This window comes from Phocoena phocoena, chromosome 16 (genome assembly GCF_963924675.1).
Source record: "Phocoena phocoena chromosome 16, mPhoPho1.1, whole genome shotgun sequence".
NCBI lineage: Eukaryota > Metazoa > Chordata > Mammalia > Artiodactyla > Phocoenidae > Phocoena > Phocoena phocoena.
In genome coordinates this window covers 80,179,543-80,207,356 of record NC_089234.1, presented here as the reverse complement: position 1 = coordinate 80,207,356, position 27,814 = coordinate 80,179,543, and the positions used below count along the sequence as shown (strand labels likewise).

At 45.7% G+C, this 27,814-nt stretch overlaps 1 protein-coding gene across 1 annotated transcript in view; it reads right to left on the bottom strand.

Moving 5' to 3' along the window:
- The window catches only part of SIPA1L2 (signal induced proliferation associated 1 like 2), a 109,239-nt gene that overhangs the window by 78,521 nt on the left and 2,904 nt on the right, over positions 1-27,814 (bottom strand). Inside the window, exons 2-4 of the mRNA XM_065893741.1 lie at positions 10,597-10,730; positions 8,398-8,586; positions 122-296 (exon numbers count right to left, since the gene is read on the bottom strand). Coding sequence (XP_065749813.1) covers positions 122-296; positions 8,398-8,586; positions 10,597-10,730 — 498 coding nt within the window. The remainder of the gene's footprint in view (positions 1-121; positions 297-8,397; positions 8,587-10,596; positions 10,731-27,814) is intronic.

Below are 27,814 nucleotides of genomic sequence, written 5' to 3'. Positions count from 1 at the left end.
CAGCTCGGCTGCTGCAGGGGGTCAAGAAGGGGAGGGCTCGGGATCGCTAGCTTAGATGTCTGGGGTGCGCCTACTTTTGGAGCATTAAATCTGTGTACACACAAGCAAGTCTGAAGCTTACTTTTATTGTCCAGCTGAGCCCGGTATTTACTAAATCCTTTCAGCCGCACCCTCTGGCCCAGCAGGTCGAGGAATTCTTCAAAAGCTGGTCCGGCCGTCTCGTTGTTGTACATCTCCTCCTCGGTGCTCTGGCCAGCTCTGCAATACAGGATCCCGATCTTGTGCTGAAAGCTCAGCTGAAATGGGGCAGAAAGGGAATTACTCGGCAAAGAGTATCAGACAAGGACGCCTGAAACTAAGCAACGTTGTAAATCAACTCTATTCCAATATAAAATAAAAATCAGATTAAAAAATAAAATGGGGGCTTCCCTGGTGGCGCAGTGGTTGAGAGTCCGCCTGCCGATGCAGGGGACGCGGGTTCGTGCCCCGGTCCGGGAAGTTCCCACGTGCCGCAGAGCGGCTGGGCCCGTGAGCCATGGCCGCTGAGGCTGCGCGTCCGGAGCCGGTGCTCCGCAACTGGAGAGGCCACAACAGTGAGAGGCCCGCGCATCAACAAAAATATAAAAATAAAAATTAAATTAAAAAAATATAAAAATAAAATGAAAACAGAAAGTATCAGACGCGCTAACTTCCCGTAAAATTAAAATGACAAGGAGCTGAGAATTCTGTTCTCAGGAAAGCATGTCAGGAACAATTCCCATAAGCTGAGAAGCAGAAGAATAAGCAGCTGTCACTGTACACAATACTCCAAGTACATAACAAACCCAGACACCCGAACATAACAGCTGGAGAAACGTCAGACACCCTAAGAAATATGATGAATGGCCTTGCCCATGTGGGAGCTGCCAGGGTTCCAAAATGGAGAGCCAGGTTCAAGCGTTTATTTAAAAATACAACTGTGGAAATATTTAATCTCATACCCTCTATATAGTCATAAGCATTATCTTCCAAGTTAGAAAGAGAAAAAGGCCGCACACTTTAAAAAGTTTTCCCTCTCTGGTTCCTCATGCTTTTCTGTTGTCGTTATTTGAACATTCATGGAAATATGAAAGACTGTAATTAAAAAAAGCAAATCAAATTCAGGTCTGGTAAGGAAATTGCGATATACGTATAGTGACAGAATAATGTTTTGTTTCCACAAAAGTAACTCTGACTCAACAATTACAGTCCTTTCTACATTTTTGACTGGCTTGAAAACATCTGCTAGATATACAATAGGCCATAAAGAATTTTAATAGGAATTGAAGATTTCCTGCTGTAGCTCTATCTCCCTGTCTATCCCGTATTGTTCTGGAAGCTACCGCACTGCTTTCTCCCAAGGCCAGGGAGAAACTGGATCCACCTTTACAGCTTTCGTATTTTCCCTAAAGAGGAACTACTTGTCACTCAGGAAATCAGGGCACTTCATCTTACTAGCAGCAATCTGAGCCTCCAAAGGCTGGCGGATTATCAGCCCTCTCTGATTCCCTAAAGGCATCCATCCGTAACACTGTTCACTTTTATTATCAGCTGTAAAACAGAGCCTTTAATCAAAACTCATAGCTGACTAGATCAGCAAAATAAGGTAAAATGGTACTCATTTCCCTTGAGTGGCAAAGTGATCACAGCAGTCTCATTCGGGTGACCAATGACAACGTACAATCCAAGCAAGGTAGGGATCCGTCTGCTTGGGGCATCTCGGCAGAGATGCTAGGGGAAGCTCAGAGCTGGGCGGGCAGCCGACTGCCAGTACATTCTACACGCGCTCCACCTCCTGAGTGCTACGTGGGAGGCGGGAGGAACCAAACGAGACATCAATCACCTGTTCCTAATTGGACCGGATAAGCTACCTACAGGGATGGCTCCCACAGTGAGGGGTTTGGGGGGCGGGTGGAGAGCGCACAGGCCCCAATCACACAGTGAAGACAAGGATCCAGGCCCTTGAATGTGGGGCTATGAGATGCTGGCCGTAAGCTGTTAGTGTTATGAGCTGTGCTGTACTAGTCCTTTAGCGGCGTCAAGACAGAAAAAACATTTCTATTTGCCCAGGGATTGAGGAATACATGTTTCTGATCAACTCAACTATCCAAATAAATGAGACACCACATTTACTGCAAACAGACCATCATCCTCCAAAAGCAGGAAGTATAATACAAACGTCTCATATTATTTCACTAATTGTTTCAGAACACTAATTGTTCTGAGGGACCCAGAAGACGCTCCAGGATCTCAGAGTACTTTAGGAAACACTTGGGATTGGCAATTGTCACCACAGATGTGGATCGCCTTGGTGACTGCCAGAACTGGATAAATCCTCTAACGGGACCTCTACGAGACTGCTGTACCTCCTCGACACCATGACGCTTGCACCTCCCGCCTGCTGTTAGAAGCGGATTTCTGCTCTCCCCAGTCGTCCGGCCCTGGCCTCATGGAGAGTCCCCCAGAGATCCTGTGGAGTGATTAGCAGGCACCGGTACCCAGGGCCCCACGGGCCCCCGCCCACACATCCTCCACACCCAGCAGGGGCGGCCGTACCACCACCTGCATCCTGGGAGCTCACTGTCCCAAGGCTGCCACCCTGTCTGTCCCCCTGCCTGCCGCCCCCCCTAGAGCCCTGCCACCTCTCCTGGTGCCACCTCTCCTGGTGCCACCTCACGTCGCACCCCTGCCACACCTGCAGCTTGTCCCAGGCAGCCCCGCCATCCCCAGCAGGAAACCCTTCCTCTTCCTCTTTGCGGAGCAGGCCCGGAGCAAAGCTGTCTGGGGCCCCAGGGGTGGGGCCGCGGCGGCCCCATGCGGGTGGAGCAGAGCCTCCCTGGACCAGCACAGTTTCTCTCTGATTCCTGACTCTTGCGGACCTGATACTTCCTGTGGACTCAGGCAAAGGCCAAATACCTGGAGAGCTGAAGCCCCCGGAGCTTCCCTGCTGAGCGCGGTGCCATCCGCTCACACCCCTCTCCTTCTAGCCATCGCAGACCAGCCTGTGTCTACATCCCAACTGGGAACAGGACTTGCTTTCTACCCAAACAGCCCTGGGCCCATGGGAATCAGGGGATGAGGCTAAATTAGACTTCAAAGCCCCCAGGTGTCTTGCCCCAGCTCCTAGAGCTCTGGTCCAGTGACTGAGAATAAACCACTGTGGCCTGTTTACTACAAGGCCTGTGATTCCACTAAACCAGTAAGAGGATGAGACACGGTGTGAAGGAAGAGACCTCTCTCACTCCGATCTCTTATAAACCTCACGAAATCAATGGAAACGCAACACCAAGGCTGACCCCCTCCTGCCCGTGGTTCACCAGAAAGCTGGCACACCTCTTCAGCCTGATCGCGGTTCCAAGGGGAGGACAGACTCCAGGTCCCCATGAACTAAAACCCCCAGTTCTCTCGGAACAAGGCTTTGTTTCTAAGCCCTCTACACCTCAGGCTGAGTCTAACCACGCCCCCGTCCCACTGACCTTCCTTTAACTGTTCTGATGTGAATCACAGCCAGTCCCACTGTCCTGGGGTGAACGAGGCCGGCACTTGGGCGTCACCACGGTCAAAAACTAAAAACACCCACTTGCCCAAACTCTATACTGCTCCCGTGCCCAGAGTTGGACACACAGACCCTGCACGGACAGGCAGACGATCCCTTGCCTCCTGGGACTGGATAAAAACTGAGTGCTCTGTTCCAAAGGCCAGAAGCCCCATCATTATTGACAAGAAAATTTAAATTTAAAGGAAGGTGACAAAAAACAGAGCCTCAGAGTGGCCTCGAAAATAAATACAGGAAAGTCCTTCCACTGCATCCTCCCAACTCAACCATCTGCTCTAAGCGTGTAGTACCATGGATTTAGACCCGCTTGACTTCGTGTCACGTAAACCTGGTACGTGAGTGAACATACATCTGGGTGAGGCGGCAAGAGCAGAAGGGGTGATTGGCTTGTGAACAAATTAATCCAAAGATGCCCTAATATTCTAAGTTAGTGAGCTGTCATAACGTATCTGAATTAATTTTTTAAGAAGTCAACCTAGTGGGGAAAAATAAATTAGGAGTTTGGGATTAACAGATACACACTACTATATATAAAATAAACACAGGGAACTATATTCAATATACTGTAATAACCTAAATGGAAAAGAATCTGAAAAGGAATACATATCTATGTATAACTGAATCACTTTACTGTACACCTGAAACTGACACATTGTAGATCGACCACACTTCAATTAAAAAAAGAAAAAAGTCAACGTATATAATCTTAGGAATTCACCTGTTATACAAACTAGGATAGTCTTTTAAAAAAGGAAAAAATGGTATCTTAGAGGTTGGGAAGTGAATTTATGTAGATAAAGTAGCAAAACTTTCAAAGTCCTGATTGATAATTACTTCCCTTATGATTCTCCATGGCATGGAGTCTTCCTGTTCAAAACATCTTACCAAATGTAAAGAACGGAATGAATGACCCGATACCCACCATATCTCCCACTGATACAACATGTCTTGCGCAGAGCAGATAAACAGTGACTGTCAAACCAGGAATGGATCCCAAACTCCAAGAAAGCAGAAAACGACAATATGTCCTTTAAAGTATTTTTTCAAGATTAAAACCCCTTAAGACCAGTAACATAAAACTGGCCCATCCCCTCCCTGGGAAGATTTTCTATCAGGAAAGTAGATAAAGACAGCACTACCCAGAAGTGACTCACAACACCCCGACAGGTTAGGGCAACTTTTAAGGATCCTTTGGAAACCAGGATGTTCGAAAAGCTGTCTAATATCTTTCAGAGATGAGCATAAATAGTAAGTAGCTCTTGCTGACGTAATATGGAAATGAGATACCACTAAGAGTCGGGGGCGTTAAAATGTTATATTGTACACCATTATGAAAGTATACCGGAGTCAAATAAATATAATCTCAAAAGAAAAAACACATGAATACAGCCAGAGCTCTAATTGTACTGGTGTGCTTAAAACAAGCACCCAGTTCTCAAAATTAATTCATTGATGTCAGATTGTAAACAGGTGTCCATTCAAAGTACCCGAAGGCTTAGTTTAAGAGAAATTCCCTGGCAGAGCCATTTTTATAACCTTCACTGCTTCCCACCGGCGCAGCTCCTGGACCTGTCCTGCCGGACAGACATCCCAAGAAGTGTCTGCTTCATTCTGTGAGGAGACAGTCACCTGTGGCTGCTGTAACGTCTCTCAGGGCTTGGGCGTCAGGATCCAGGCTGGGGAACACAGGGCCACCTGTGGACTCCTCCACAGCAGCCTGAGGGACCAAGCACCTCATTCGCCAGGCACCTGCTACCCAGCAGGTGAGGGACATGTAATCAAGGGAGAAGCAACACGCACCAGAAACATTAAGGGATGAAGACCACGGGGGTCGGCACCTCTCTTCCAGACTCTTCCATGACACGGAAGTGAATGTGTAACAGAGCAGGACCCTATGGGGCCTTCCCAGGACAGACCCCTCCCCCATATCCTCTGCTGTAGCTCCTCACTGAAGTACCCAGATAACAGACCAGATAACAGTATCTGACGCCTATTTCCTGAGTTGTTTTTCAGATGTTAAAACCACCCCCAAATGGAAGAAATTACTTGATGATGATGAGCACGTAGCTCCCAGACCTTCTGGAGCCTAAGGACTGACCACCATCAGCCAATCAGAGCACTGTGCGCGAGCTGATCACAGACCCTGGGGCTCCTCCCCCTCACCCGGCCTTTAAAATTGCTCTGCTGATCAAAGCTACAGCGAGGTATCACCTCACACCGGTCAGAACGGCCGTCATCAAAAAACCTACAAACAGTAAATGCTGGAGAGGGTGTGGAGAAAAGGGAACCCCCTTGCACTGTCGGTGGGAATGTGAATTGATACAGCCACTATGGAGAAGAGTATGGAGGTTCCTTAAAAAGCTAAAAATAGAACTACCACACAACCCAGCAATCCCACTCCTGGGCATATACCCTGAGAAAACCATAATTCAAAAAGAGTCATGTACCACAGTGTTCACTGCAGCCCTATTTACAATAGCCAGGACATGGAAGCAACCTAAGTGTCCATCGACAGACGAATGGATAAAGAAGATGTGGCCCATATATACAATGGAATATGACTCAGCCATAGAAAGAAACAAAACTGAGTTATTTGTAGTGAGGTGGATGGACCTAGAATCTGTCATACAGAGTGAAGTAAGTCAGAAAGAGAAAAACAAATACCGTATGCTAACACATATATATGGAATCTAGAAAAAAATGGTTCTGAAGAACCTAGGGACAGGACAGGAATAAAGACGCAGACGTAGAGAATGGACTTGAGGACACAGCGAGGGAGAAGGGTAAGCTGGGACAGAGTGAGAGAGTGGTGTGGACATATATACACTACCAAATGTAAAATAGATAGCTAGTGGGAAGCAGCCGCATAGCACAGGAGATCAGCTCAGTACTCTGCGACCATCTAGAGGGGTGGGAGAGGGAGGGTGGGAGGGAGATGCAAGAGGGAGGGGATACGGGGATATATGTATACGTATAGCTGATTCACTTTGTTATACAGCAGAAACTAACACACCATTGTAAAGCAATTATATTGCAATAAAGATGTTAAAAAAAAAAAAAAGAAGAAAAAATGCTCTGCTGAAACCCTTCGGGGAGTTTGAGGTTTTTGAGCACAAGCCACCCATTCTCCCTGTACTGGTGATTTTACAATAAACGCTGCACTTTCCTTCACCCACACCCGGTGTCAGGAGATTGACTTTACTGCATCTACCTGCAGGTGAGTGGACTCAGGTTTGGTTCGCTGACAAATGCTGTCCTTCCCACCAAGCCCTCCTGAACTCTGAGTCCCTGGACCAGCAGCGACACACCCGCTCTGTCCCTCCATGACAACAGGATTTCCTCAACTGCCTCATGACATGACCATTCTAAAAGCACTTTACCAGTGGTGACCATGATGAACTCTTCTGTGGGATTTTAGAAGCCAATTGTTCAAGGTTCAAGTTTTGGTTTGGTTTAGCTGTTGTTTTTAATACATCAGCCTTCATTCTTGAGAAAGACAGACTGCAGGATTATCCACTCTGAATGTCACAGTGCCTGCTTCCTCTGGCTGAGAATGCAGTGTTAATTTGCTAGTGCAATTACAACTTCATCTCTTAGGATTCCAGCCATCTGAGTAGCAAATACTCCACCAATATACCACAGGGAGTGTGTTACTGGGTCCACCAAGAAATCCCACATACTCCCTCCAAAACATGAGAAAGAATTGTCCTTGGAAAATTCTGGAAAGACATCACAATTGTCTTTTTCTTTCTGCAAAGCATGTATTTAAAAACAAATCCACACATTTAAAATAAAACGCATACCCTTGGGCACCGACCACTCAGTTCCGCCTCCAAATTATCTTGCATCTGAAGTTAAAAGGCTTCTTTCCGTCTTCTGGGCCACCACCTAAATCCTGTCCATCATTAATTCTCTCCCGGATGCTATCAATGATCACATAATTGAGCTCCAGGCCATCATCAGGCTCTACCTTCACCAGCCTGTCCAGTACCCTTTCTACCAGAATAATCGTCCTAAATTACGGCTACGAGCATGTCACATCCTACCGGCAAACCTTCAATGTTCCCTACCACCTCCTGGATCCAGTGCTAACTCTTTAGTCCAGCATTCACTCCAGCCTCAACATATTTTGTGACTGCTGTTGTTTTAACTCCTAACCTCCCTGCGTGTGCCCTTCTCTTGTAAAGAAACTGGCCATAGTTTCTAAAAGAGCCAACTGCTCGTATCTCCCCGTTGGAACTCTACTCGTCTGAAGGCCCAGTTACAACACCACCTCCTTCAGATGTTACTTTCTCTTTTCCCAGAGCACACACTGCATTTCTATGTCTCCATGACCCATGACTACACTAACGGCCGTGGTGTTCTTCGTCTTAATGGCCCCAAGGGTAGGGACCAAGTCTTAGCTTCAAGCCTCCTGATACGTGCTGTTCACTGCCATCTGTTAGCATGACACTTCGCCCATAGCAGCCAAGAATAAATGTGAGTTCAGGGCAAGGCCCAACGTGAGTTCTTTACGCCCTGGGAAAATACACCAGCGGTCTCTAATAATCATGCACCAGTTCTGCTCCTGCTGGCTGGGACACACCAAAACCCTGGTGAAGACAATGCAAGTCACAACTCCGCAGGAGGTGCACTGCACTTATTATTAAAGGCATCCTGTTACTTAACTAGTATAGAGGCATATTTGAGAAAAACTGGAGGAAAATGCTTTAAGGCATTAAAAATACACGATCTCCAAAGGCAGATGGATGGGAAAGCTCCAAAACATTCAGAAACATGGACACAAAATCCCGCACACTTACAGTCTCCCACGTGATACACACCCCTTGCTCATCAAGTTTGAGCAGCTGCTCCGAGACCTTGGGTGAGCTCGAGGCCTGCCTCAGGCACTGGATGCTCAGCTCTGGAATGACGTATTCCAGGACTTCTTTGAGAGGGAGTCCCCGTGCAGTCCCATGCCTGGCGGTAGAGGGTATGGCATCTTCCAAAATCGCTCCTCTCAGAGTTGTCAGCTGCAGGGGCAAATACAACATTCCAGTTAACACTTATTCCTGGTTACCTCTTTAAAGCATAACTTTTTAGTTGCCTTAAAAAAAGAGGAAGAGAGAATGGACTTGAGGATATGGGGAGGGGGAAGGGTAAGCTGTGACAAAGTGAGAGAGTGGTGTGGACACATATACACTACCAAACGTAAAACAGATAGCTAGTGGGAAGCAGCCGCATAGCACAGGGAGATCAGCTCCATGCTTCGTGACCACCTAGAGGGGTGGGATGGGGGGGTGGGAGGGAAGGAGACGCAAGAGGGAAGAGATATGGGGACATATGTATATGTATAACTGATTCACTTTGTTATAAAGCAGAAACCGACACACCATTGTAAAGCAATTATACTCCAATAAAGATGTTAAAAAAAAAAAAGAGGAAGAAAGCTAAGGCTCTTTTTGGAGTGGGGCAAAAGAGGCTAAAAGTTCTCGATCTGAAAAAGCAAATTCAACACTCAACAGTCAGTCTTTGAACAACCGAAGGATTCGTGCGTCAGGAAGGAGCTGATATAACCAGACGTGCGTGAAACACGAGGAGGAGTGAGACAAAGCCCTGCCCGGGGACATTAAGTCACTCCCACCACGATCGGAACCGACAGAAGAGGAATGCCGAGGATGAGCCGGGGGTCCTAGGGCCAGGCTAGCCACAACGACCTCCTCCATCCTTCCGTTTTCTTTTTCCCATTTTTCTCTACATCATCTTCTTTTCTTCCACTTTTCCTATTTAATCTTCCATGGCTGGCAATTCCCGAGGCTGAGTGGGGCGATCCCGTGTCCCCCGTGGGCAGGTGACCCAGGGCTGGGAAGACCACCACCGGACTCTGCCTCCTGATCTGTGATATGTCCTCAAACACGTCGTGAAAGCCTGGAGCCACTAGTCTGACTCGTGTCATCTAAGCCCAGGTCAAATACGCGGAGAGAGGAGGCCCAGCACAGCCAGCCGAGAGGTCTGGTTCTAATCCCACCCCTCCGACAAAGCAGCCGTAGTGACGTGGTAACAACGGCGCCTAGCATTTGCACAGAGCTCCGGGGCACCGCCGTGCAACAGGACTTTCTGCGGTGAGACCGCCCTCCATCTGCACTGGCTGATACGGGGGCCACCAGCCCCGGGTGGCTGCTGAGTGCCTGACCCGTGACACGTGTGACCGTGGAACCACATTTTTTATTTTATTCAATTACCTTAAATTTAAATAGTCACACGTGGTTAGTGGCTACCGAACGGGAGGCTGCAGGTCCGTAACTTACAATATGTCACCTCCAGAGAGGGCTTCCTTTCCTCTTTACGGCACAGAGCCCAGTTCACGGGAGCACCGATGCACAGGCAGTGGGCACCAAAGTGCCAGGCTTGGGCAGGGCTGGCGAGGGGCTCTCTGTACTCTGATGCAGAAGGGATCACATTCTGGACTGTGTGGACGACACATTCCCATCTAATTACAATGGTCAAGAGGATAAAACCCGAAGTGCAGGCCAGATCTAGTTCTTCATATAAATCAACATCCCCGCCTACAGGGCTCCACGCATCGGCCATATGGTGTATAACAGTCGCACTTTTCACTCAAAGCAAGACCAGCGGGCAAGTAGCCTGGGTGCTGGCGGGACAAAGTGCAGGGCCACAGAGCTGCTGCACCTACAGACACGCTAAGCCAACACCCACCCCACGGGTGGCCTCCTGGTTTTCTGCATTCGACGCTGAAGTCGTCCTTCAATTCTGACATGAATCATAGAGTTCAAGTTTGTCCTCTGCTTCAGGCCCGAAAACCTTGCATCTTGATCATTTTATCCTTTCTGTCATGTAAGGTGGCAGTCAAATCACTGCCACATCCATCAAAGGTCTTCACATTTTCTACTTTGAACAAAACAGTCTAAGCCCTTTTGGTCACCGGAACTGCTGGGATCACAGCACTGACAGTGAAAGCAACACCTTAACCAAGCGGTGACCCCAAGGCCCAGCCCAGGACACACCCCATGAGCGCCCAGTACCTCGCTCGTCCTGAAAGCCACCCGGTAGTTGAACTGGGACCCTTCTTTCTCCTTGGGGTCTTCCACCTTCTCCCTCCGGATGCTGACTGCCACAGGGCCGAGGTTCTCATCGATTCCAAAGTAGTTCTGGTGCTCTGCAATGGAAGAGAGCAGTGGCATGAGGAGAAGGGAACAAAGAACAGGGTGGGTATCTTTCAGCGTGTGTATCCAATCCTTGAAGACGTACCAGTGGCTCTGGTGCAGGATTCCCCCAGATGTGATCCATTTATTTGCCTCCAAATCAGATGCACTTTTTTTTTTTTTTTTTTGGCGGTACGCGGGCCTCTCACTGCTGTGGCCTCTCCCGCTGCGGAGCACAGGCTCCGGACGCACAGGCCCAGTGGCCATGGCTCACGGGCCCAGCCGCTCTGCGGCATGTGGGATCTTCCCAGACCGGGGCACGAACCCACGTCCCCTGCATCGGCAGGCGGACTCCCAACCACTGCGCCTCCGGGGAAGCCCCAGATGCACTTTTAACCTGTCATTTTCTACTACTTCATTCTCCCATCCTGCTTCTCACTAGTTCATAAGCCGCGCAGGAGTCCCAAAGTTGAGTTTGGCATCACTGGAAAGAGTTTTGCCATCTTAGAAACTGTTAAAAAAGGAACCTGGCAACTTGAAGAACCGAGCCTGAACAGTTTCCCTCCGGCTGGGAAGGCCACCTCCTCTGACTGATTAAAGGCAGCAGAGGTGAGCTAATCAGCCACTCAGACGAGCCGGATTCATCTCGGAGCACAGGGCGGTGGCAAAGACCGCCCTGTCACGATGATGTCATGAAAGCACCTAAGAGTCTAAAGCAAAATGGATCAGCCGACAAAAAATAGATAAAAGGTCATTAAGTTGCTGGGTCCAAATTATATCTCCTAAAATACTACAACTTAGTTTACTATGTTATCAGCTCATCATTTCTTTCACATAAAGTCAGGGTCCCATAGAGGTCTAAATGCACACAATCTCACCAGAGGAATGCACTCTGGGGCCCTCCTGTCCACCTAGCACAGGGACCCCCGAGGACATTCTTCCTAAGAGACGGTCATTAGGCTTTTATTTATACACTCAACAAGTGTGCACCAGGCACTATCTCAGGAGCGGGGTAATAATCCAGAAAAACTCCCCGCTCACGAAGCACGCGTTCTAGTCTGAGCGCTGCCAGTGACAGCAAGCTCACTGCTTTGTGAGAATCCCTTTGGACACGTGAGTGAGCGCTGCTAAAAAGAAGTAAACATGCTTCACTGCAACCAGACTTTGTAAGTGTTGTCTTCTGTAAGGACCCAAACTTAACACTCAGGTGTGGTCCGACGCATACAAAACAGAGGGTGCAATCAGCCAAACGTTTATTCGTGCTGCTCCTGGATTTTAGCAACCCTTCACACCAGTAATCCGTGCAGAGCAAGTGGTCCATGCAAAGCCCCTGGTGTTATTCATTTATTTCCTATTGAACTGCTGTCTGGGCCGTTCTCCAAGATGTACGCTTAAAACATTGATTTTTTTCACCCCACAGGCAAAACCGCTTCTATCCCTTTTCAGTGTCACCTTAGTGGTTCTGGCCAATCTTTCTGACTTAACGGTCTTCAGTTAAAAAGAAATATACTATATCAAACGTTTGTAAGCTTGAAAAAAAAGCCATAGGTGTTCCAAAGGCTTTGGGTTATGCTAACATTTTCTGCCATAGTAATTTCTGAAGGAATAGAGAATGTTATTCAGAATGTGGAAAACAGGTGAAGTTCAACAAAGAAAAATGGCACTTGTGTCACTCAAGGGAAATATTACCTAAAGCCGCTTTATGAATACTGGCTACATCTTAAAAGGCAGATCATTTACGTTTTACTTCTTGCAACCAAACGAGATAAATACTGACATAATTTCCCTTTTAGGCCAGGCAGGGCTAGAAGAGCAAGTCGACTCTTTTAGGGACTAAAAGGTGAATTACTGACTTAGTTCTAGACTCATATGATAGGAAACGAGCCTTTGTTTTTCGTGGATAACTCTAGTAACAGTCTGGTTAACTATTACAAACCTGTAGGGCTCCAGTGAAATTAAGCATACATTGAAAAAAAAAGAGTTATTTATCCCGAGGAGTTATTTATCATCAGCTTGATACATTAAGACCCCACTTCAAGAAGTTACCGGACGAAGTAAGAGAGTGTCATGGACATATATACACTACCAAATGTAAAACAGATAACTAGTGGGAAGCAGCCGCATAGCACAGGGAGATCAGCTCAGTGCTTTGTGACCACCTAGAGGGGTGGGGTAGGGAGGGTGGGAGGGAGGGAGACGCAAGAGGGAGGGGATGGGGGATATATGTATACGTATAGCTGATTCACTTTGTTATAAAGCAGAAACTAACGCATCATTGTAAAGCAATTATACTCCAATAAAGATGTTAAAAAGAAAAAAAAAAGTGACTGGCAAAAATGCTCAAATCGTTCCTTGTTAGGCATCTGATGAAATCCGTGACAAATCAAAAGAGCTTCAAATTATTTTAGGGAGAAATAGTGAACAAACAAAACCCTTTTTCAGGATAAAACTGAGAGCCCAGATTAAGTGCATCCAATTATTAATTCAAATACGTGACAACTAAAAATCCTAAAGTGTGTGTGTGCTGCTCTCACACTTAGTAGGTGCTCTAGGGACAGATGACAGAGCAGTGACGGCAGGGGCAGGGGCTGTCTACAGGGGTGCACGGGGGAGTTTTCCGGGGTGATGGAGCTATCCCACATCTTGATTGTGGTGATGGTTACGTAACACACTCATTTGTCAAAACTCAGAACTGTACACCTTTTAAAAGGGGTGAATTTCACTGTATGTGAAGTATATTTTTTTTAAACTGGGGAGGAAACAGAAGGTCAGTGAGAGGAAGAATTGGTAGTCCTCGGAAGTGGACGGTAGTCCTCTGGCACGGATACAAGTCATGACCATTTCACTCACCCCAGCAGTTTCACCCCACTGCCTCCAGGGAGGAGAATTACTATTCCTCAAGTAATCACCCTCTCTCTTCCCATTTTCTCAACCATCAGAGGTCCTCAACCACCGCTCACTTTCTTCCACACTACCGCTCTGCTCAGGACTCCACGGCGTCTGCCGGCAAAGCCAGCACCCACCTTCCAGTCTCTGCCTTAGCAGTCTGCCATGTGTGCACCACTGGCCACCCACGTTGGGCTGGGACCCTCTACTTCCTAGACCGCTGGAACGACCCCATTCAGAATGAGGCATCTCCCAGCTCTTTGCTTCTGGGTTTCTTGTGTCGCTCCTCCCCGGCATCTTCTCAGCCAGGCTGTCCTCTCTGATTCTGCCTCTGTCTTCATGCTTACATGTTTGAAAGCCTATCCTTCTGTCTCCCCTTCCGTCCATCAAACCATCTTCTCCTTTAAAGTCCTCAGTGCTATCATCCAATCTCTGTCTAGGCTCTTCCCTCCTAAGTCTCCTCACTCACACGCCTTTGCCCCCTCTGCCTGTCACCTCTCCCACTTTTCTTCGCTTGACATTCCTATTCATCGTTCCAGACTCAATGCAAACATCATGCCCAGCCTTCCGTCCATCAAACCATCTTCTCCTTTAAAGTCCTCAGTGCTATCATCCAATCTCTGTCTAGGCTCTTCCCTCCTAAGTCTCCTCACTCACACGCCTTTGCCCCCTCTGCCTGTCACCTCTCCCACTTTTCTTCGCTTGATGTTCCTATTCATCGTTCCAGACTCAATGCAAACATCATGCCCAGCGGGAATATTCACCGCCTCTCCAGACGAGGCTAAGTCCTTCAAAAAATTTTTTTAAAGTATAGTTGATTTACAGTATATTAGTTTCAGGTATATAGCATAGTGACTCAGTATTTTTATAGATTTCACTCCATTAAAAGTTATTACAAGATAATGGCTATAATTTCTGTACAATATAATTGCTGTACAATATATCCTTGTTGCTTATCTATTTCATACAAAATAATTTGTATCTCTTAATCCCCTACTCTGACCCTCCCTGCTTTCCTCTCCCCACTGGTTACCAGTAGTTTGTTTTCTATGGCAGTGAGTCTGCTTTTTTTCTTTTATTTTTTAGATTCCACATATATCATACAGTATTTGTCTTTCTCCATCTGACCTATTTCATTAAGCATAACATTCTCTAGGTACAAACACATTGCTGCAAATGGCAGAATTTCATTCATTTTTATGGCTGAGTAATATTCCATTATATATATGTACCAATTCTTTATCCATTCATCTGTTGATGGACACTCGGGCTGTTTCCATGTCTTGGCTACTGTAAATAGTGCTGTTATGAACATTGGGGTGTGGGTATCTTTTCTAATTAGTGTTTTTGTTTTTTTCTGGATATACAGCCAGGAGTGGAATTGCTGGATGATATGGTGGTTCTATTTTTTGTTTTTTTAGGATCCTCCATACTGTTCTCCATAATAGCTGCACCAATTTACATTCCCACCAACAGTGTAGGAGGGTTCCTTTTTGCCCACATCCTCGCCAACGTGTGTTATTTGTGGACTTTTAGGTGATGGCCATCCTGACTGGTGTGAGGTGATCTATCGTTGTTTTGATTTCTATTTCTCTAATAATTAGTGATGTTGAGCATTTTTTTCATGTGATGGTTAGCCATCTGTATATCTTCTTTGGAAAAATGTCTATTCAGGTCTTCTGCCCATTTTTTAATTGGGTTGTTTGGTTTGTGATATTGAGTTGGATAAGCTGTTTATATGTTTTCATTATTAACCCCTCATCAGTCATATCATTTGCAGATATTTTATCCCATTCGGTAGAATGTCTTTTTGTTTTGTCACTGGTTTCCTTTGCTGTGCAAAAGCTTTTAAGTTTAATTAGGTTCCACTTGATTATATTTGCTTTTATTTCTTTTGCCTCAGGAGACAGATCCAAAAAAAATATTTCTATGACTTACATCGAAGAGTGTTCTGCCTATGTTCTCTTCAATGAATTTTATGGTCTACAGGATTTAGGTCTTTAATCCATTTTGACATTATTTTTGCATATAGTGTGAGGAAGTGTTCTAATCTCACTCTTTTACATGTAGCTGTCCAGTTTTCCAAGCACCACTTATTGAAGAGACTGTCTTTTCTCCACTGTATATTGTCTCCTTTGTCATAAATTAATTGACCATAAATGTGCGGGTTTACTTCTCAGCTCTTTATTCTGTTCCATTGATCTGTATGTCTGTTTTCATGTCAGTACCATGCTGTTTTGATTAGTGTAGCTTTGTAGCACAGTCTGAAGTCTGAGAGGGTGATACCTCCAGGTTTGTTCTTTATTCTCAAGATTGTTTTGATAATTTTGGTGTTTTGTGGATCCACAGGAATTTTAAGATTATTTGTTCTAGTTCTATGAAAAACATCATGGGTATTCTGATAAGGACTGCATTTGATCTGTAGATTGCTTTGGGTAGTATGACCATTTTAACAATATTCTTCCAATCCAAGAGCACCAGATATCTTTCCATTTCTTTGTATCATCTTCAATTTCCTTCTTCAGTGTTTTATAATTTTCAGAGTATAGGTCTTTCACCTCCTGTTTATTCCTAAATGTTTTATTCTTTTAGATGCAATTTTAAACGGGATTGTTATTTTTTAGTCTCTCTTTATGGTAGTTCATTATCAGTCTATGAAAAAGCAACTGATTTCTGTATATTAATCTTGTATCCTGAAACTTTGCTGATTTCATTTATTAATTCTAAGATGTTTTGGTGGGTGTGGGTTGGCCACAACTGGGGAGAAGACTCAGCTACAGGACACAGAGGAGACCCAGTCCCGGGGCAGAGCCTGGGTGGGGTGGCGCCGGCCACTGTGGGCGTTTAGTCAAAAGCAGTATCTCGGGGGCTTTCCTGGTGGCGCAGTGGTTGAAAGTCCGCCTGCCAATGCAGGGGACGTGGGTTCGTGCTCCGGTCCGGGAAGATCCCACATGCTGCGGAGCAGCTGGGCCCGTGAGCCATGGCCGCTGAGCCTGCGCGTCCGGAGCCCGTGCTCCGCAACGAGAGAGGCCACATCAGTGAGAGGCCTGCGTACCGAAGAAAAAAAAAAAAAAAAAAAAAAAGCAGTATCTCAGAAGCATCCCAGATCTCTGAAGATGGCTGCTCCACCACAGCTCACCCTACCAGCCCTTCTTCAAAGGTACCTGCTCTGTGGTCGTGGGCTGGCTAGCTTCTGATGGCCTGTCCCTGCCGCACACCGCCCTCCAACGCTGGCTGGAGGTGGCGCCCTCTAATCTGCAGAACCATCCAACGCTGGCTGGAGGTGGCGCCCTCTAATCTGCAGAACCATCCCGTTCCTCTATCAGCTTTGGCATTTCTTTGGCTTCTTCCTAGTTTTCTGCTCCTTTGTGGTTTTATGCCCTTTTTGTATTCCTTCATTATCATTTTCTTGTGGTGTTTGAAACGGGGAGAGAGAACATGTGTGTTGAAATTGTCACGTATAACTAGCAGTCCTAAACTCATTTACTCCTAAATATCTATAATTCGAATGAGCCTGATAATGGGTTTCTGAATCTGAGCTTTCCTACTTACCACCTCCTTAACCTTGGGTTAGTTACATAATCTTTCTTAACCTCAGCATCCCCACCTCATCCACCCCTAAAATATATATAATACATTTATCATCATTAACCTGAGAGAGACATAGTTGAAGGCAGGCATATTAATGACAACAACAAAAAAAAACCTCAATGAAAGACAAAAAGGGAGTGAACATCAAATAAACAGCATTATGGGGCATTTTCATTTGAAGCCCAACAGTCTGATAGTTCAAGAGTCATACATACTAAAGGAGATTCATACTTTTCATCTCAAAAGCTGATCTGTAATCAGAGGTTACATCACATTCAGGGTAGTCTTTTAAAGAAAGCAGTGGCATATATAATATTTTACTGAATAATTTCTACCAGTAACGAATTTCTATTTAAATGAGGGGAACCCAAAATATGTATATTACCCTATCCACCAAAGATGGCAGGCAAATTGGTGAGAAAAACAATTTCTTCCTTAGTGTCTACCTCTCCAAGCCATGACCCACACTTGTTTTTGATCTTCCTGTCTCTCACACAGACATACACTTTCTGAACGCAAGTAGAGAAGACATTTCTGCTACGTACAAACCATCACACCTTTGGACTTGCCAGTTCTAAGGCCCCGTAGCTATTTTCTAAGGGATCTCTCCGTGCTTTCAGTCTCACCAAGAAAGCCAGCAGGTTACCTGCACGTGTTTCTAAAGAAACCACAGTCTTAGGCTGCGTGCTGTAACATTCTGTCTAGCTTTCATACGGGGCGTTCCGCACACGGTGGAGGTTAGAGCAGGGAAGGTGCTCCCTATGGCCTCCAGGAGGGAGCCTAGGGGACCCTCTCAAATGACACCTGGTCCCCTTCAGGACAGCTCAGCCTGTTCGTCTGCATCACAAGAGCCTTCCCCTCTGTGGACACAGGACAGTGAGCCCCTCACCCACTTGAGCCCATCATTATCCCAAGCCCTTGATTTCCATAAAGTTGCTTCAAGGGGGAATCAAATAAAATCCTTCCTTGGCAGAACGGAAGCTCTGAAAAGACTGGAAAAGCTGAATGAAAATCTACATATTGTGCAAATACGACAGGGCCAGATTAAAAAAAAAAAAAATTGGTTAACGAGGTTTCAGCGTAGGAAATGAGATTCAGTTTATCTCTGTGGTGCACTTTGGCTGCACGGTAAAGAAAAGAAAAAATTCTAACTCAGAGGAGTTTTAGAAAAGAAAAGGGGTACGTTGAACCTTAGCCCAAAGGCTGTTTCCAGGTACTGGCGTATCTTGGAAGGGAGAGGTATTGGGTCCGGCGCTCTTGGAATGAACAGGTGAGGATCTCAACTCTACACGCCTCCCGAGGCCAGTATGTAAAAGAGAAGCCCCGTGGCTCTGCCTCACGTGATTTCTCAGAGGTGTCAGCGCCATATGGGCCACGGCACCATCAACAAGTCCACAAGAGCCACTAGCAGCTGTGGACTATGCCCCACCGCCCTTCACAGCAGAAGCTTTCCTTTAATGTTTCTTTGTTCTTTCAATAGTCAGTTGATCATTTAATTGTCAGCTCACTGCCTGTCTGGGTTAAACCCAAGGCTGCAGGTGGCTGCTGTCTAAGCTCCTACCTATAATGTATCTTCTGTCACTTTCTCCTCCAAACAACTGTTAAATCACCTCCCCCATTCCAGGAGTTATAAAGACGTGAACAGGGAATGGTGAATACATAAATGGACGAATGGAAAAAAACAACAGGACATGCTTTTGCAGATAATAACATTAAGAGTCATTAGAGAACCTCCAGGAATCTCAAGCTCCCTGCTAATGTTTCATGGATTAAATTACCTAATTTGATGGGGAAAATGATGCATTTTTGCTATGTGAATTCTCCTCTGACCAAAATTTAACCAAAGCATTAGCTAAGCTTGGAAAATCTGAGGTATTACAGTGAAAATAACAATATTAAACATACCTTATGTAAACTAACTCATTCATCTCCCTACCTATGAGCAGGTATCCCCATTTTACAGATGGTAATACTGACGCTGAAAAGTGAATGATGTGCTCAAGGTCACAAGCCCCTGTGACAGAGTCAGGATGCAAACCTTGGCAGTCTGGCTTTAGAGCTCTCTCACGTAAAGCAACTCAAGGGTGATGAGGTTACCGTGAAGACTTAAATTATAAAAATCAGTTCACGCACAGTAAAATGAACACAACTTAAAGATGAGACAACAAATCTGTCCTGAACATAAGGACGGTATCTTGGAAGATGCAATTTTAAGAAAACCTTGAATAAGAAGCGCAAGTCTGGGGACTTCCCTGGTGGCGCCGTGGTTAAGAATCTGCCTGCCAATGCAGGGGACATGGGTTCGAGCCCTGGTCCGGGAAGATCCCACATGCCGCGGATCAACTAAGCCCGAGTGCCACAACTACTGAGCCTGCGCTCTAGAGCCCACAAGCCACAACTACTGAGCCCACGTGCCACAACCACTGAAGCCCGTGCACCTAGAGCCCGTGCTCCACAACAAGAGAAGCCACCACAATGAGAAGCCCGCGCACGAGGAGTGGCCCCTGCTCACCGCAACTAGAGAAAGCCCGCACACAGCAACGAAGACCCAACATAGCCAAAAACAAAAATAAATAAATGAATGAATAAATTTATTTTTTAAAAAAACTGCAAGTCTGGAGAAGTAAGGCAGCTATCAAAGACTTCCTTTGATAATGCATAATTTTTAGCGTCATTTGCTACAAGAATGGGAAGGAGAAAGAAAACATCACGAGAGCAAAGAAAGGGTTCACTGCGTAAAAGCTGAGAGGCCCAGATCATTATTGAGCCGAGTAGTTGTCCAGCTTTCCTTTTATTTCCTAAGTGAGACAAAGAGCGAAATAAATTTTGGATCTGAACAAGTGCAAGGTAGGTGGGTTTTAGTAAGTTCTAGGTGCTCTGAGACCTTACCTTCCAGAGACCTTGACTTCCAGCTACACTGGACCAGTGTTACCAAATGCCAAGTTCGTGTGCTCAATGCACAGTGAGGCCAAACAGACCCAAACGTCGGCGTTTGGAGCAGTTAGAAAGGTTTATTGCAGGACCACGCGAGAAGACGAGTGGCTTGTGCCCCAAAAGCCCCGGAACTCCTTGAAGGGCTTCAGAGCAAAGCACTTTTAAAGGCAAGGTGAGGGAGGAGTGTGGTTGGTTGTCGCAAACTTCTTGGGGTCAGAATCCTGTGTTCTTGCAGCTGTCCACATAGGTCAGGTCACCATGTTCCCATAAACCTCCAACAAGACAAATGTTATTCTCTGTTCTGCAACTTTTTATCTCTATATGAATGCGAAAGTGCTGTACCTTTAAAGGTCAGAGCCTTGAGAATGGGCTCTCCTGTATATTTCAGGCTGCAGGCAACATTCTTAACTTGTAGCCAAAGCAATAAAATACAAAGGCTAAAGTCAAAGAAACATCTAATATGGAGGCAGATTTGTTCTTCCTTATTACACCAGTAGCAAAATGCAAGGAACTTTTCACAGTTAACTGCCGCATGGGTCAAACTATACAGGAATATTAGAGTATTAATAACTCTTCCTAGAGAAATATGAGAGCATCAGTTCCTCCTCAGTAACTGACTGAGAACACATCTGAGGACAAAGGATGAATAGGATGAACTAGCATACAGTCCTAAAATGCTGCAGGGGATGGGAACTGTGACCTCCCAGCACAGCATACATGTTTCCCAGCCCCCACTACCCTCTGCCCCCTCAGCCACATGGAACCCATACGACTATAACCCACAGGCTGAACCCCCCTGTGCAGCTGGGTGATTCCTCCGTGCTAAGAGCCCCCCTGGACCTCCACAGGAGTTCTGTTTGTGGAGGTACTGGCCAGGCGCTATGGTTAAGAACTGAGTTGATTGTGTCCGCTAAAGGAAGAATTTGCATCCCAGAACAGTACAATTGTTAGGTGGTACTCAGTTCCCCCATGTGAATTTAATAGTGTCCAATTCGCTATTAGTTTTCTGCAGTGACTGTATAAAACCAGAGGGGGGGAAAAAAAAAGAAGCCACCAGGCATGAAATTCAAAGCAAATGCAGCCATGCATCACTCAGCAATGGGGTTCATTTGATATGTAAAAGTACCCTCCTGCCCACAACTGCCACATTAGTGAAACTTAAGTGAATGTGTTTGGAATGGAGTGGCAGACTTCACCAGACACCTTTCCCCCGGGGCCCACCCTGCCATATGGTTCTCTCTACTATTTCCTCTCTTCATCTTTTTAACCATTAAAATAAAGTCCTGCCCTTTAAATGCTGCACTGGCAGTGGGGACACTAGTTTCTTTTTAGAGAGAAGTCTCATACATTTATTGAAGAACTCCTGGGAGGACCAGGATATATACTATGTAACAGGCACTGTTCTAAGCCCTTTACAGGAGATATTTTTATATTTTTATTATGATCCCATTTTTAGATGATTAACTGAGGCACAAAGAGGTTCAAGAAGTTGTCCAAAACTGAGCTGGGATGTAAACCCAAGGGTCTGATTTCAGAACAGTCTATGCTCATTACATCAAGATACGCTGCCCTGCCTGCCGGTAACAGGCCTCCAACTACAATGAGAATGGACAGACACCGCTGCCCATTGGCAAAAAGACAATTCCCCAGCCACTAAAGAGTTGGCTGGTATCAAAAGGGGCAAGAGTTATTATACATATTCTAGAAGAATTCTTTGCTTTTATTTGTTAATTTAGCAGATGTATGTACGAATAATAAGCTTCAGTTAAAATATGAAGGACAAAGATTACCACTGGAGAAAAGGATAAATTTACATAGAGCTGGGTAACAGTAGTTAAAAAAATTAGTGAACTTAAAGATTTTTACAGAAAAGAGGCCCTGGAGAGAATGGCTGGAGGTGCTATGTATCCAGCAGCCAGGGCTGGGCCAGACACAGGAAGGGCCTTCAAGGCTTAAGGGCTGGCATCTTGGGGTGTAATAAGGGAACAACAAATCTGACTCCATACTGGATGTTTCTTTTACTTTCACCTTTGTATTAATACGCTAATATTTCTGCATAGTTTGACTGATGTGGCAGTTAACTGGGAAAACTTGCTTGCATTTTGCTGCTGGTGTAATAAGGAAGAACAAATCTGCCTCCATATTAGATCTGTTTCTTTGACTTTAGCCTTTGTATTTTATTGCTTTGGCTACAAGTTAAGAATGTTGCCTGCAGCCTGAAATATACAGGAGAGCCCATTCTCAAGGCTCTGACCTTTAAGGGTCTAACACTTTTCTATTCACACAGAGATAAAAAGTTACAGAACAGAGAATAACAATTGTCTTGCTGGAGATTTACGGGGAACATGGTGACCTGACCTATGTGGAGAGCTGCAAAAACAAAGGATTCCGAGACCAAGAAGTCTGCAACAACCAGCCACACCCTTCCCCTTCCCGTATAAAAGACGCCTCAGTTCTAACTCAAGTTAAGATGGTTCTTTGGGACACTAGTCCACCTTCTTCTCAGTCTGCTGGCTTTCCAAATAAAGTGGCTATTCCTTGCCCCAACAAGCTGTTTCTTGATTTATTGGCTTGTCACGTGGTCAGCTGTCTGACCTTGGACTCGGTAATAGGGGCAGAAATGGACCTTGGAAAGGCCTGTCTTACACCCGACGCTGTGGTATGGATGTGGCTTCTGTTGGACACCCAGTCTGCTCAGAAGCAGCTAAACACTGTTTTCTGAAAAATTCCAACCTTTTCAAAAAGAATTCCAATCTGCCCACACCTAAGAAGTCTTGTAAAGCTACGATGGGAAGGGGAAATCAAAGAAGTTCTCTGTCCTATTCATGGGCACATGACGGAACTATAAACACTAGGGCCCCTAAGCACCAGGCAGTGGGGAGAGAAGAGGGCAAACTAAGACTCTCTTTCATACACACTACAGAGTCTGCCCCATAAAACCAATTCAGCTCTTTACAAAGGATTTCTACTAGATACATACTTCTTTTGTTGTACTTGTCATAGAAAATTCCAAAAAAAAAAATGAGCTGGGCACAAAGGCCTCCTTCACAGAGTTCAGTGAAGATTTGGGAACCCCAGAGTGCCAAGGACATCCCAAACAGCCCCTCACAGCCACCTCACCTTAACCTGCAGATTTCAGGGGAAATTCAAAGAGAATGTCTTTGTGCATTTCAACACAGATAGCAAAAACAGTAAATTCTAGGGCTTCCCTGGTGGCACAGTGGTTAAGAATCTGCCTGCCAAGGCAGGGGACATGGGTTCGAGCCCTGGTCTGGGAAGATCCCACATGCCATGGAGCAACTAAGCCCACGCGCCACAACTACTGAGCCTGCACTCTAGAGCCCACGAGCCACAACTACTGAGCCCGTATACCACAACTACCGAAGCCCGCACGCCTAGAGCCCGTGCTCCCCAACGAGAGAAGCCACTGCAATGAGAAGCCCGTGCACCGCAACGAAGAGTAGCCCCTGCTCGCTGCAACTAGAGAAAGCCCGTGCACAGCAACAAGGACCCAGTGCAACCAAAATAAATAAATTTTAAAAAAAACAACTAAAGCTAGCTTATAAAAAAAAAAGAGTAAATTCTAAAGCTTAACAATTCCCCTACCCCTCAAGGTAAGTTTGAGAACGATACTCATGGCAAGTGTGTACAGGAAGGGCCCTGGAGGTTTGCTACTTTTAAGAACTGCATCCATTTTTTTCTTTCTTCTTATTTTAAAGATTCTCATTTTAAATATATCATGAAAATTTACAACTTACATTTTTAAAAAAATTAAGTAAATGATTTTAAAATTGTTTTTGATTTATAGACAAGCTGCAAGGATAGCAGAGAGTTCTTTTATACCGCTCACCCAGTTTCCTAGCTGTTACCAGCTTACATACTTTGGTATATTTGTTCAATTAATGCACCAATATTGGTATATTATTATTAACTGAAGTCCATAGTTTACTCAGGTTTTTTTAGTTTTTACCCAGTGTCCTTTTTCTGTTTGAGGATCCCATCCAGGACACCACATGACATTGTCATAGTGTCTCTTTAGGGTCCTCTAGACTGTGACAGTTTCTCAGACTTCCCCTTTTTTGATGACCGTGGCAGTTTTGAGGAGTACGGGGCAGGGATTTTGTAGAATGTGCCTCAGTTGGGATGCGTCTAATGTTTTTCCCTAAACAGACTGAGGTTATGTTTTTTGGAGAGGAAGACCACAGAAATGCCATTCCCATCACATCAAGGGTACAAACCATCCACATGATTTGCCCCTGTTGATGCTGACCTGGATCACCTGGCTGGGGCAATGTTTGCCAGGCTTCTCGCCTCTTCCCACACTCCATCCTTCCGAGGTGAGTCACTAAGCACGGCCCGCATTCAAGTGGAGAAGGGGAAGGCCATGACTGAAATTTCTATAATTTTTCAAGGTTTATGAAATTTAAACATTATAGCAATTTGCTTTTCGAGTAAAGATCTGTTGTTAAAATGAACGTTCATTAATATACTTGACATGAGTAGTGCTGCAGGTGGAAGAAATATAGGTCTCTTTATCACGAGGTTTCTGTCAAGTTGAAAGATTTTTCTCTGAAGTAAAGCAAATACAGTCATTAACTCTTCTGCCCAGATCACGGCTGGCAAATACCTGGCATCTCCCCATGCGCCCGCGGTGGACGATGATATTGCTAATGGCTCTTAGAGCGCTGACGCAGCTGTGTACACAATGACAGAAGTACCAATGAAGGAAGCATGAGCGCCCAAAGCAAGCTCCACATACATCCATTTACCTGCATCAGGAAGAGTCTAGCAGGATAACGATGAAACTATTCATGGGAATTGTCTCTTTCTTATGGATTGGAGGGGTTTTCTTTCTCTTTCTTTTGCTTCCCTACCTTTCCTTATTTTCCCATAATGATCATATGGTATTTATACGCCATTTAAAAATCCTAAACCAAAATAAAAAAGATAAATATTGTCAGTCTTAGTATTCCCTCCACTCTCCACGTCCACAGGCACATACATAATGCTCCCAAAGGCTCAGACACAATTCAGCCACTTTTCACTTCCCCCCTGAGTTATCAAAGAGGCGCAGCTTTATCCTTCTCTCTGGTTTGACCTCCGTTTACCCCAAAGTGACTTACTTCGTCTTCAGGAGCCATTCTTGTGTGCGTGACCTGAAGCAAGGCATCGGGCAGCTTTAGAACTCCTGAGCAACTCTCAGGTACACTATTGCCTAAAAAGTGCAAGACACACAGAAACCCACGGCATCCCTCCGCTGTCCGCGTGGCTCCGGCCCCAGTCACACTCGGGACAGTCAGTTGCTGGCCAGCGGCTCTAAGTGGCTGTAAGCCCCAGGAGGTCTGCTGTGCTGCAAGGGAAGCTAAAGGCAATTCAAACCAAGACCACAGGTGGAATCCCCATCTAGGGGGCCCTAGCTCCCAGGAGGGAACCGCAGTTTCACTAGAGTTCCATGAGGGACAGAGCGGCCTGGCACACGGCACCAGGGTCATCGCCAGCGAAAGGAAGGGACATTTGAGAGCATTCACTAAGCTTGCTACAATCCGGCTCTTTTAAAAAGCCGTTTCACTGAAGGCTACAGAGGGATTTGCCCAGACAAGCAATGCTGCCCACAGGGCACCGTGGCAGGCCACTCCCCTGCATAAATCCCTTTGCAAAGTTATTCAAAGCCGTTCAAAGCCTACGTGTCACAGGAATACACCTCAACATAAGGTCAGCCATTTCACGTTAACTACCCAATAAGGAGTCAACCAGTGTGATGAACTGGGCGATTGGGATTCACACGTATACATACACTGATGTGTATAAAACTGATGACTAATAAGAACCTGCTGTATAAAAAAATAAATAAAATGAAATTAAAAAAAAAAAGAGTCAACCACCTTATTAAAGCTGAAAAGTTTACCTATGACAATCGATGTAGGGCATCGTCACTTGAAAGAAGGGAGAGAAAGAGAGAAAGAGATTCGGAGAGCTGGGTCTTTTAAACCTTTCCCAGCGATTGGGAGCCATGTCATTCTTTTGAAAATGAAGTTTCACACAGAACAATGAAGAATGGAGGAAAAGAAAAGGCATTCTGGAAAGTATCAAAAGATTCCTTGAAAGCCTGCTTCCAAAGAGAAGAACTGAGTGAAGGGAAAAGAGAAAAAGGGAAAGAAAAAAATCTGCAAAAGTGCTCTGTGACAGTCTGCCCAGGGCCTCTGTTTTTAAACACAATGCTGTTCCTGCAACTTGTGATGTGTTGGCAGATATGAACTCCAGTGGTTGAAGCTGGTGTGAAAAATGGGGGGGAAATCATTAATTTAATCATTACACTTTATCTGGCAGACACATGCTTTTGTGATCCTTGGGAAAAAGCTGGGCTCCAGTCCCACACGTAGGAGGCCTCGGCCACCTGGCCGCTGGGAATCCGGGCTGCTGCCTCTGCCTTTAGTCCTTAATGGCTCTACAGAGAGACCAGCAAAAGCAGCAGCAGCTGCCACTGTAGCCAATTGCAGTTTGAAGCCACACAGGCCCACAGGGGAAGAGCGGAATCGCTAAATACAGGAGGAAGCAGGCACAGTCCCGGGCTGCAGGGAGAGAGCACAGAGTGGCAGGGCTGGGCTGGGTCTGATTCTATCTCCTCCTGCTCTGTCCTGGCCCCGAGTCCCATCAGCCACACAACAGTCACCGTGCCCAGCACAGAAGTGGAGCACACAAGACAAAGGACCCCGGGGACGGCTGTCCCGCACCTTCATTGTGCAGGCTTAGTGCAGGAGTCTAGACTTTGGCCGTCTGCCTCATTCACAGACCCAGAGACCCGGAACTGTCAAACCACACGTGTACACCCACTTACAACTCACCGCAGGGCGTCTACTCTCAGCTTGTCCTTATTTATGTTTTACTGCACTTTCAAAATCTACCAAGTTTGATGATGTCATTTCTAAAGCCCTGGGAAATCCTCAGTAGCAAATCAGGAAAAGCGGAGGAAATAAACCACTCACAGACAACTCTTCACAATTATCAGGAAGTGACAGAGCTCAGGAGAAAAACTACGAAAACCAGTCAAGAGAATTAAGAGAATCTAGGGACCTAAAACTATCTCGTGGAACAGACCTCAAGGACATTAAATGGATCAGAGGGCGGCAGCCCTGCCTGGGCCCAGAAGACATCAGTCCTTTATTCCATATACACTGTGTAGACTTAATACACCAAATGAGATGCTGGCACGAAGTATTTGCATAAATACACATGTATACAGATACATACACATATACAATTTTTACAAACTATCTTAAGCAGGAAGCCTACTTCTCCATGGTCTCCCTTTCCAAAAATAACTAAGTCCCGCCTCGAGAGCATCCGTGAGCAGAGTTTTATAATCCTCTGCCCCTGGATGAACAGTCCTGGGTTATTTCCCGCACAGAGAAGATCCGAGATTCCGTGCATTCACTGGCTGGAAGGCAGTAACATCACAGTGGGTGATGCTGACTCCCACCAGCAGCCAGGGCTGAGACGGGAGTGTTGGGGACACAGCCAGGGACTCAAGATGTTGACAAAGTTATTTCAGTCCCATCATGTCGTCCGTACAAGACCAGAAAGACAACTCAAGCTACATGACCAGTCACAATTCAAATGCCTGCTTATTTAGCTACGTCGCTTATCAACATTCTATTCATTCCATTGATTAATATGATTTCATAATATT